We start from the raw sequence: 11,269 nt of genomic DNA on the forward strand, positions 1-11,269 counted from the left end.
GCAGAGGGTTTAGGCTGTGGGTCTGAGGACAGAAAATAACTATATTTGGGAGCAGTTTTCTACTTATCTGAAAGTCCTGGTAGGCAGGGGTGGTGGCCCCAGCAGAATTTTGCCCCTGCTCAGTCCCCAGCAAGAGCGGCCACGCGTGGCCTTGAGAGAAAGAAGAGCGTGCAGCATCTAATTCCAGCTCTTTTTATTTGGGATGGGGCGACATAGTCTCAGTTGCATAAATAGAATAAATATTGACTTTGGACAGTAACAGCAGCCAAAATTGGGGGGGGGGGTGTCAGGGAGAAGAGTGCAGGCTAGCTGATTACATGCAAAGAGTTTAAGGCGCACCCCGGAGGGCAGTAGAGGGCTCCCTCCTATTCCTGAGAAAAAGCAGCCATCGGTAGAAGTAGAGGCCTCTCTCCTGGCCTGCCTCAGGGCAGAGCAGGCCTCTCTTCTTGCAGCCGGAGCCAGAGGCGAAGGAGCAATCAACTCCAGCTGACGAGGGAAACCAACAGCCAAGCCCAGCTTCAGGCAGCAGGGCCTCTGGAGCTGGGCCGGAAGCCGGAGCGAGGAAAGGGGGCAAGAGGCGCTCAGTGTCTGGTCCAACCGCTGGCAGCAAGGCAAAGGCAGGGCTCCTTCAGCCCCATTCTAGGGGGCGCTATTCTGCAGCAGGTTCTGGGTGCTGGAGCTCAGGCTGCGTGAGCTGGGCAAGGGCTGGCCAGGCCGCTGCAAGGAGAAGAAGAGGCAGGCAGCTTCAACTGGGCCTCAGCTCCTAAGTTTCTCGTGCTTCATGCTGTACAACTGCCTGCGTGGACCCCCGCCCTGGGGTGCTGCCTCGACTCCCACCCTCCCTTCTTACCGGCTCCTCAACCTGCCCCTTCTGGGGACTCTCTTCCTTGGGCCTGGGGCCTTATTTTGCCCTCCTGCCTTTAACCCTGGAGCGGAGCAAAGCGCCACGCCCATCAACTTCAACCGTTTCACCTCTAGCAACCCTCTCGGAGTCCCGTCAGGTCTTTGCTGGCACCGCCCTGTGGCCCAGCCCCCTGGGGGAAAGTGGGAGGAGGCCCTGGGTGGAGTCCCCACCCCACCTCCAGACAGCCCTTCCGCTGCTCCAGACTCACCGTGGGGGGCACAGCGGCCGGTCTCTCGCCCACGTGCAGGACGTTGAGGGAGGAGGCCCTCTTCATCCTGCCAAACAGACCCCCCCCCCACACACACACATGAGACTTGCGGCAGCAGGGGGACTCTGCCCCTTGGGGAGGGCCTCTGAAGGCTTGGGTTGCCAGCTACTTACCCTGAGGGTGGGGGCGCAGGGCCACGTCGGACCCCTTCCCCTTTGAGTTTGGAGACCAGCTTCTCGCTGCCACGTTTGATCGACTCCCGGAAGCGGGAGAAGGAACTGCTGCGCCTGAGGTGGCCCGGAGCATCCTGGAGGGAGGGAGGGGGGGAGTCACGGGGAGCCCCCCAGCAAAGCAGGCCCAAACTGCCCTCCCCCACAGCCAGGCAGGCGTGCGCAGGTAACGTATCGCCCCGCCTTGCCTCGGAAGAAATCCCGATGTGTGTCTAGAGCAAGAAATAAGACTGGCAAGTGGCTCCCGCCCAGCCCCTTACTTGGCCCGGTTGCTCATCTCTTCCTGCTCGAGTTCCGCTCTCATCTGGCCATTTGGAGGGGGAGAGAAAAGAAGTCAGAAGCAGCTCAGAGGGATAAGGCACCTCTTTGGGGGGGGACGCCCTCTGCAACAAGGCTGCTGTAGCCCTCATTGGAGGGGGAGCTGGGCTGGGAGAGGCCAGCAGGACCTCCACGGGGGCAAGGCCCTTACCGCCCCGCCTGGCAGCCAATTCCTGGTCGTGTGTGGACAGGATCTCCTTGTACAGCTCCTCGGCTTGCTGGTATTTGGCTTGCTTCAGGTAGCAGGAAGCCTAGCAAGGCAAAAGGAAGGCAGGCAGGGCCCCTCCAGGCAGAAGTCACACCAGAGTGGGAGCAGGTGGCACCGTCTCCCCCATCCCTCCCTGCCTTACCAGGTTGTTCTTGGTTTTGGCCACATTGGGGTCATCGGGGCCCAGCCGGGTCTGGTAGATGCGCAGGGCCCGCTGGTAGTACTGCTCCACCTCCTCGAATTTGCCCTGGTTCTGGCATAAAAGGGCCAGGTTGTTTAGCTGCTTGGCCACATCCGGGTGATCCATGCCCAGCACCTGATCCATGAAGAAAAGGGACACCATTCGTTATTATTATGATGTTTTATTCAATTTTTTAGCCCTCCCTCTCCACGGACAGGCTCAGGGTGGGTTACATCAGATATAAATAATATAAAATCACAGTAAAATCAGGTAATCATTAATACACACAAAATGTACAACTTGCGGGGTCTCCAAGATGGCGGTCCTCATCCTTTGCATCCACCCCTGTTAATAGTACATAGGGGGGAAGGGAAGGGGGGCAACGTGCAAATCAGGCTGATGCACAGGAGGGGCAGGATGTGCCCTCTCCTCTGCTCCTCTCCCCTCCAATCTCCCACGCCAAATGAAAGCTGCTTGGCCCAGACAAACAACGGGGCTTGTACACAGGCCACAAGGTTTGCCTCTCCTAGCCGGTCAAGTCTTGGCACAACCCTTGATAATTTAGAATAATCTTGGTTGTACTGTCGAAGTGCAAGTACAGTGCACCTTCCCCACTTTTAACTTAACAAAGCCGGGACCCTTCTGCAATTAGGGCTGTGGTTCAAACTCAAACTAGCCTTGGAAGACCGTTTTCAAATGGAGCTTTGAGCGCTCCCCACTTCCTTGGGCAAAAATCAGCATCCTTCGAATCTTGGGTTTTGTTTATAAAAAGCAAAGCATTTGGGTTCCAGAGCACGCCTCCTTCCCAAGGCTGAGCGGGGCCTTTACCTTCTCCCGGATCTCCAGGGCCCGTTTGCACAACGGCTCTGCCTCCGTGTACTTCCCACGCTTGCCATAGAGCACGGAAAGGTTGTTGAGGGTGGCAGCCACCTGACAGGGAGGAATTGGGGACGACAGCTTAGGCAAACCTCACCTCGCCCTCCTTCCAATGAAGCAATTCCAGTTAATAAAAATACGGCCCTCGTCCTGGGCGCATTCAAGGGCTTCAGCTTAGCTGATTGTTCTGAGGAGACCCTTCTTTTATGAGAGCCTCACCCGGAGGGCACCCCTTGCCCACTGCTCTCTCCGGCGCTCACCGCTGGGTGCTCCCCTCCCAGGGTCTGCTCTCGAATGTCGAGGGCATCGTTCAGCAGCTCCGTCGCCTCTTTGTACTTGTTTTGGTCCCTGCAGCGCAAACAGAAAGAGCCGGTCAGAAAGCAACCAGGCCTCGGCTGCTTCTGTGGAGGAAAGCCCATGAGGACAGCGCTGGATCTTTTGCCCTGGGGCAGGAGGGGGGTGGAGAACAACCCCCCCCCCAAGCATGCTGCAGCCTCTTGAAGCAGAATAAAACGTGGATTTCTGGCTCACTGGGACTCTTCCTGCTCCTGGGTGCCTGGAAGCAGAGCACTGCATTTTGCCTGACTCTCGAGTGGCACTTCGTAGCTTTTCTAAATAGTTGGACGGTACGGAAGCAGCAGGGTCAGATCATTTGATCGATCTAACTCAGCGGCTCTGCTGGCTCTCTGGCAGAGAAAGGACGTTCGCCACACTTGCTACCAGACAGGTTGTGGGCCGGGCTCTCTCTGCCACCCCACAGCTCTGCTGAAGGCGAGATGAACAGCAGGGCTGCTGGTCGTTGGGGCCTGGGTGGAACGGAGGGATACCCTCACTGCAAAGAGGGGCGGCGGCAGGAAAGGAGGCCTCGGCTAAGGATCCCCCCCCCGCCGCTTCCTGGTTTTCTCTTGCATTCCAGGTTGCTGATTATGGGGAGGGGGGAAAGGACCTCTCCCGTGAATAGCACAGGTGTCACCTGTTGAAGTCAAGACAGTAATAATAACCGTGTGCTTACATACTGCTCTTCTAGACAGATTAGCACCCCAATCAGAGCGGTGAACAAAGTCAGTGTTTATTGCCCTCCCCCTCAGTCCTGCTGGGGAGCTGGGCTGAGAGGAGGGGCTGACCCGAGGCCACCTGCTGAGCTCATGCTGGCGCAGTGAGAGTCAAACTAGCAGAGTGCTAAGTCACAGCCTAACCAGTGGTGGTGAAATTTTGTTTTTGCTTATCTACTCAAACTTGGGTTTCCCAGAATTCTAGCTAGTTCTGGCTAGTTCCGGCCGCTGGCCAGCACATCCCACCCGCTTTGTCACCACCACTCGGCTCTGTGCTTGCTTCCCACACTCCTAGGGAAGCAGCGTCTTCAGGCTGTGCAAACTGAGGGGTGAAAGGCCCAGCCAGGTCCCTCCTGGCACAAGGCAGCTCACCTGTACACCAGGGCCAAGATGTTCAGCATGGTGGCGACGTCGGGGTGGCTGTGGCCGGAGCTCTTCTCCAGGTCTTCCAGCGCCTGCTTGCAAAGGGGCACGGCCACTTCGTAGCGCCCCTGAGAGGCATACTGGATGACCAAGTTGTGCAGGGTCCGGAGGCGTGCAGGGATCTCGTAACCGCCTTGCTGAGCAGCTGCACCTGGGAAAGAGAGACCCAAAGTCTGGTGTGAATGGAGCTCTGCCACCTCTGGGCTGCACAAGGGGAACTCTCCTCTTTGCCTCCAGGCGGCTTCCAGGCCTTCAGAGGCTTAAGGGCAGGGAGCCCCCGGCGGTGGTGGTGGGGCCGCTGCTCCTGTGGCCATCAGCCCGTGGCATTCATAGTCACCACGGGACAGGTGGCACAAAGCTGCAAACTGTCCCTCGGACTCCCAGAAAGCATATCGGGAGGGGGATTGGATTACTCGCAGCTAACTTAGTCAGCTCCTCCCAGACATTCTCTCTCTGACCCCAGGGTCGGAAGGCTTAGAAAGATTCAGTCGCATTTCTGGAGGCCTGGCTCAGGTGGCGGCACAAAGCCGGTGCCTCTCGCTTCAGGCTTAGGGCGCAGGCGGGCATTAGAGCCCTGCTGCCCCAGTCCAGGCGACGCCTGTTTCTTTCTTGTTTCTCGCGTGAGCTCTGGGGCAGCTGCTTTGGCTCTGTCTTCCTTTACTTAGCTGATCTCCCACTCTGGCCAGACTCAGACCCTCTTTGCCCAGCTTGCTCTGCTCCGGCTGGCAGCAGCTCGCCCAGGTCTCAGGCGGTGGAGGCGCTTTCCCCAGTAAGAGCCTGCAGGGCCCCCTGGGCACGGAGCTGCCAGAGATAGAGCCACAGGCTTTCTGCGCTCTTGCAGCGGTTCTCTTGCTAAGCCACAGGCCCCGGCTGACTCCTGAAAGGTATGGGTGCTGAGGACCACACCCTACGTGGCCTACTGCCTGCAACCGACACCCCAGCTAGGCTCTTCTCCCCCAAAGTTTTATGCCCTGGTGAAGCCCAGTCTCTGCGAGGTGCCCTTCTCTTTCTCTGCTAAAAAGAAACTGGGTTTGCAGCAGGGATACGCTGGAGAGCCACGGCCACTCAGGGTAGACAACGTGGTAAGGTGGACTCAACAGAGGCCTGCCTTTATCCCAGGTCGACTTCGCTTCACTGCAACCTCTGCCTGGGCCTCAGCTCCGTTCAGCACTTACAACCAGGCTATGAGTCCAGTTGCCTCCTCTCCAGAGAGCATCCCCACCCTGAGGGGGCACCACAGCGCACCAACGCACCCTGCCTCTGGTCGTCGTCTTCGCTGGGGAAAAGGGACGACAGGCTGTCCTTTCTGTCATCCAGATCGTCTTTCTCTGCCTGCAGGGAGATAGAGGAACAGCGGAGCGGAAACCTTGGGCTGCCTTCACTGCAATTTTCTTTCTTTTTTTAAAAAAATCAAGTTTCTAGACCTTATGAATGCAGAATGCATAATTGTGTGGCTGTGTCAAATTCCTCATCTTGCAAAACTTTTTACTTCCCCCAAAAACAAGCACACCTCCCCCTCCCTCAAAATTCTGCATGCTGACATCAGAGCTCAGTCCCCAGACCTAGCCCTGAGACGTGTCAGAAGACAGCAGGCACTTCTGAGCTGCACGTGGAAGTGGCCACGGGGCCCCCGCCCGCCTCGCACCTGCTCCTCTTGGGGCTGGTACTGCTGCAGCTGGCTCAGGAAGGCCAGGTGCTGCTTCTCCTCCTCCAGCTGGGCCACCGTCTCCTCGCTGTGCTGCAGCCGCAGCTGGGTGGCGGCCAGCTCCTCCCGCAGCCAGAGGTTCTCCTGGCAGAGGCGCTTCACCTGGGCCCGCAGCTTCTGCTTCTCAGCCTCCAGCGCCCCGATGTGCGAGGACAGCGCAATCATCATCTGCGGGCAGGGGAGGAGGAGGAAACTGGGTGGTGTCCAGGGGGGGCGGGGGGGCGGGGAACCTGCCTCCCTGGCTTCTCCCGGCGTTTCCCTTGTGTTTGTCCGGTTGCTCTGCCCTCCAGCCCTCCACATACCCACCACCTTCTGAAAAGACCTGACTGCTTCCATCTCTGTGGGAGAATTTTTCCTCGAAGCCAGTCCTTCCCTTGTGGCCCCTGACAAGGCGATGCTGACCACGTGGTCACCCTAGGCAGCCAGAATGCTGTGATGTCACAGCAGGTCAGCCAATGGCTCTGGGACAGCTGCCATCAACATTCCAGCCAAGGGCTGGGCTGGGCTGGGCCAGTACCTGGGCTTCTGCAATGCCCAGCTCGATCCCCTCCAGGCTCTTGCACACGAGGCTGTGCTTCTCCTCCAGAAGTTCCAGAGCCTGCAGGTCCACGGAGGCTGCCACGTCCTCCCTCGCACTCCAGAGCTGCTGCTCCTTCCGCAAGGCCTCCTGCAGCCGCCGGTGGATGCTCTTGTTCTCGCTCCGCAAGGCCTCCAAGCCCTTCATCACCTGCCGCGTGTTGATGATGATGCCCTCGGACGTCATCCGCTCTGAGGGGCTGTCTCCAGCTTCCACCATGATGGACATGGCACGGAAAACTCAGCCTGGGTGGTGCTGGGAATGGCTTCTGAAGGGGGAAAGAGAAGGTGCCGGAGGGGGGAATCGGACCCTCTTAGGAGGAAGCCCTTCCCCAAATCCAGGTGGGAGGGAGGGTCAAGCACCCTGCATGTTCCCAGAGACACCACTGGTGTGCTCCCTTCTCTGGGCTCTAAAGCTGGGCTCAGCTGGGCTCTCTCTTTCTGCCGGATTTACGAATCTAGTATCAAAATCGTCTTGAGATCCGAACCCAGGAAGGCGTTGGAGAGGGGCGTCTTCCCCCCTCCCCCTAGCCACTTCACGCTATTTTAAAGAATAAACCTGATACAGATCTTTTTGGGAAATAAACATCTGTAATATTTTAGGCCTCTGGGTGTCATTTTATTGCAAGCCTGGAGTGGAGGGACACACAGGAGAATTGCCTCCCCCAAACAAACCCAACAGCAACGCCACCAACTAGGTGAGAGACAATCTGGGGCACCGAGGGGTGGAAGGGGGGAGGCCGGGCCGAGCTGACTCCCTCGCTGTTTGGGAGGGCTGTGTGCCGGGAGCCGCTTGTCATCCTTCCCTCCTCTCTCCAAAACCAGTCCCACCAGCCTGACGCATCCACCCCGGCAAGCAGCAACCCGTTTCCTTTGCAGGCTGAGCCCTCCTGGCATGCGCTACCCAATGTGCGCGGCAGGGCTGCGAGGTACACGGGGCAGGAGGCCCGGCCGGGGGGGGGCAGGCTGTCTCTCTGCGCCTCACCAACACCGCCCCCCCCCGCGCAGGTGCACGCGGCATCTCTGTCCTGGGCGGGCTCCCGTGCAGCCTCCGCAACATGCCAGGGGCGCCCCCCGCCTCGAGCCGCCCCATGCGCTGAGAAGGCGGCCGCAAGTCCTCTGCCCGAAGCACCGCCCCGGTCCCCCAACGTTTCCTCTGCGACCAGGAGGACTGGAAACTTGTCAGAACGGCCAGCAAGTCGCAGACCGGAGCCCGCCGCCGCCCGCCGCCCTGGGGCCTGCCCTGCGCTGGCCGAAGCCCCCGGCCCGGCGGACCCCCAGCCAGCGCCAGGAGAGCCGCCTGGGCAGGCGCCCCCACGCCGCCCCTCCCGGGCGCAGCCGGCGGGAGCCCCTGCGCCCCCACGGCCCCGGCAGGCGCAGCGGGGCGCTCTTCCCCCCGGGCCGAGCGGCAGGCGTCGCCTCCCCGGGGCGGATCGCCCCCGCCAGCAGCTGCGCCCCGAGGGGCCCCGGCGCCGCCCAAGAGCTGCGGGCTGGGCGCCGCCTCTTTGCCCTGCCCCGAGACGCCCCGCGGCCGGGAAGGGCCGAAGAGCGGGACGCGGCCTCTCGCCCTCCCCGCCTGCCCCGCGAAGGGGCGCCCGCAGGCCCCGGGGGCCCCCACCCACCCGCCCCCACCCGCCGCCGGGGGGGCTCCGGCGACTGTCCCGGCCTCGGGAAGGCGCCCCCGCCGCCGCCGCCGCCGCCGCCCCCTGCCCGCCGCACCTGCCCGCCGCCGCTCGCTGGCCGGCCGCTGCCTCGCCGCCTCCGGCTGCTGCCCCCGGCCCGGCCCGGCCCCGCCCCGCCGGCGCGGCTCCTCCCGCCCATCGGGGCGGCTCACCTGCCCGGCCCGCCCCCCGGCTCGGCCCGGTGCCCGGGCTGGCTGGGCTCGGCGGGGAGCCTTCAGGCTTTCCGTCCCCAGGACCGGACCGGGCCGAAGTCCGGGCCAAGGGCGCGGGCAGAAGCGGCCTCGGGGCATCTCCAGCTGGCAGCCTGCCCGAGCAATCAGCCCCACTGCCTCCAATGGGGTTTCTCGCAGGAAAGCGTGTAGGGGGACCCGCCCGTGCTGAAGCCCTGAGCCCAAGCCTGACCAACACCTTCAACGCGCCCCAAGCCTGCCGCTCGCGGGAACCCCGAAGCAGAGCTACTCCGGAGTAAGCCCGTTGCAACCAACTCCGGAGTAACCCTGCTTCGGAATCCACTGTTATGCCCGCGCCCGGGCTGGCTTTTGGGGAAGGGGCCGCCCGGGCCCCTCCGGCTGGGCTCGCCTGCTTGAAGGGCCCGGAGAACAAGGGGCCGGGCCGGGCCGGGCCTGGCGCGCAACAGTGGAGGCGGGCGGGAAATGGCAGCTACGGAATGGCAGCAAACATTTCTCACCGAGCAGGACTTTCTGCTCTCGGCCCGCTTGGGGCGCCTCCCTCCCCGCCCCGAAAGGATCTTGCGACTTCACGAGGCGAGGGAAGAACAAAAGCCGAGCCGGAGCCAAGCTGGGCGACGCTCCCTGCCCGCAGCGGCGGCTGGCAGGCGGGCGAGGGCGAGGGCGAGGGCGAGGGCGGAGGCTGCCCGAGGGAGCCCGGGGCCAGATCCCGGAGAGTGCCGCGGACGCGGGGGCCCTCGCGCGGGTCTCGCTCCCGCACACTGCAGCCGGGCTCGGGCCCGCCCTCACACCCCGCCGGCGGCCCCCCTCCCTGCCCAGAGCCGCGCCGCGCAGAGCCGGGGCCGTCGGGCGCTTCGCCGTTGCAGGCGCTCGGCTCCCGGGGGGGCGGGGGGCGGCGGGGCCGAAGCAGAAGCCGGCCGAGGAGGGCAGCCCTCCGCACTGGCCGCGGAGCAGCGAGGGGGAAGCGGGGCGGCGGGGGGGGGCCTCCAGCGCTACCGCAACGATCGCCTTTTAGAAGGAAAAGCCGCCGGTGGCGCGGCAGGGAAAGGGGGGCGCGCGCGGGACTGGGGGCTGGAGCCGGGCCAGACTTCTGCTCGTGTGGGGGCAGGCGCTTGTCTGTGACTCCCCCCCCCCCGCCCCAGCTATTCCTCGGGTCCCCAGGAGCAGCTTTCAGGGAGCATTTGGGGCCCAGGTGCCAGGAGAGAGGCGGGGAAGCTGCTCTTCCGTGGAGGGGAAGGTCGTCCACCTACGAAACTCTTTGCTGGGATTTACTTCCTTTTTTCTAAATTATACAAGAAAGAAATCTCTACAGAACAAGGAATGGAAGACTATATCAAAGATGCAGAGGAGTTAGCCCTGTTAGTCTGTAGTAGCAAAATCATCTGCCGAAGAGAGCTGTGATTCTCGAAAGCTTATGCTACAATAAAGTTGGTTAGTCTTAAAGGTGCTACTGGACTCTTTTTGATTATATCAAAGGTACATCAATCCCAAAGTCCAAGCTAGAAGATAAGGAGATGTTGAATCCTAACATTACAGTGCAAGAGATCTCACAAGCTATAAAAAAAATGAAAAAAGGTAAAGCACCAGGCCCAGACGGACTAACTGCCATGAATTATACATGTTTTGAAGAAGAATTGATGCCGCCGCTTCAAAAAGTAATGAATAAAATAAGTGAAAATAAGACTTTACCTGAAACGTGGCAGGAGGCGCGCATACCGCTGATTTATAAAGAGGGAAATGATCCAGCGTTGCCCCAATCCTATGGACCTATTTCGTTGTTGAATGTGGACTATAAATTATTCACCTCCATTTTGGCAGAAAGGCTTAAAAGATGCATAGCGAACATAATACATCCTGATCAGACGAGTTTTGTGCCAAAGAGATACATGAAAGAGAATGGTTTGTAATCGATGCAGTAGAGTTAGTGGGAAAAAAGGGCATAAGTCAGCATTCATCTTCCTAGATGCTGAAAAAGCATTTGATAATCTTTCCTGGACCTTTTTTCATAAAGTAATACAAAATCTAATCTGTGGCTTAAAATCTGAAAACTGGATAAAGGGAATTTATGCAAAGCAAAAGGCAAAGATTTTAACAGAAGACAAGGATATCTGCTGTCTTCACAACTATTTATCCTGGCAATGGAAATTCTCTCTTCAAAGTTAAGCAAAATCAAAGGTTTGAAAGTGAATGATGAAGAATTTAAATTGAAATGCTATGCAGACGATGTGGTCCTGACAATTTTGAACCCACAGGAGACAATACAATATGTTATGGATCAGCTTGTGAATTTTGGAAAATATTCAGGATTTAAAGTTAATAGGAAGAAAACAAAAATAATTCCCAAGTTTTTAACAAGGCAAGAAGAAGAAAGAATTCGGGAAGCATCAGGATGTGAAACAGCAGTAAATGCAGTGAAATATTTGGGCATAAATCTAACAGGACAAAAGGAAACATTATTTAAAGACAAGTATGAGGTACTGTGGAGGCGAATCCCAAAAACATTTAGAAAGATGGTCCAAGTTAAAGTTGTCCTGGATTGGAAGAATTTCCGCAATCAAGATGAATATCTTACCGAAAATTAACTTTTTGTTTCAAATGTTACCAATGAGCATAAAAGATAAGAAGACACTGAACGACTGGCAGAGACAAATCAATCGATTTATTTGGAACGGCAAAAAACCCAGAGTAAGATTCAAGGTACTGCAAGATGAAAGAAGT

At 59.0% G+C, this 11,269-nt stretch overlaps 1 protein-coding gene across 1 annotated transcript; it reads right to left on the reverse strand.

Moving 5' to 3' along the window:
- Positions 1-176: 176 nt before the first annotated feature.
- Positions 177-8,476, reverse strand: KLC3 (kinesin light chain 3). Its single transcript, XM_054999648.1, has 13 exons — positions 8,401-8,476; positions 6,623-6,950; positions 6,046-6,273; positions 5,654-5,732; positions 4,350-4,551; positions 3,186-3,273; positions 2,878-2,979; positions 2,011-2,184; positions 1,812-1,911; positions 1,603-1,646; positions 1,286-1,419; positions 1,113-1,179; positions 177-717 (listed from the first exon to the last, which is right to left on the reverse strand). The coding sequence occupies exons 2-13, from the start codon at positions 6,908-6,910 to the stop codon at positions 640-642; spliced, it is 1,584 nt and encodes a 527-aa protein (XP_054855623.1). The 5' UTR covers positions 6,911-6,950; positions 8,401-8,476; the 3' UTR covers positions 177-639.
- Positions 8,477-11,269: the final 2,793 nt, after the last annotated feature.

This window comes from Eublepharis macularius, chromosome 15 (assembly GCF_028583425.1).
Source record: "Eublepharis macularius isolate TG4126 chromosome 15, MPM_Emac_v1.0, whole genome shotgun sequence".
Lineage (NCBI taxonomy): Eukaryota > Metazoa > Chordata > Lepidosauria > Squamata > Eublepharidae > Eublepharis > Eublepharis macularius.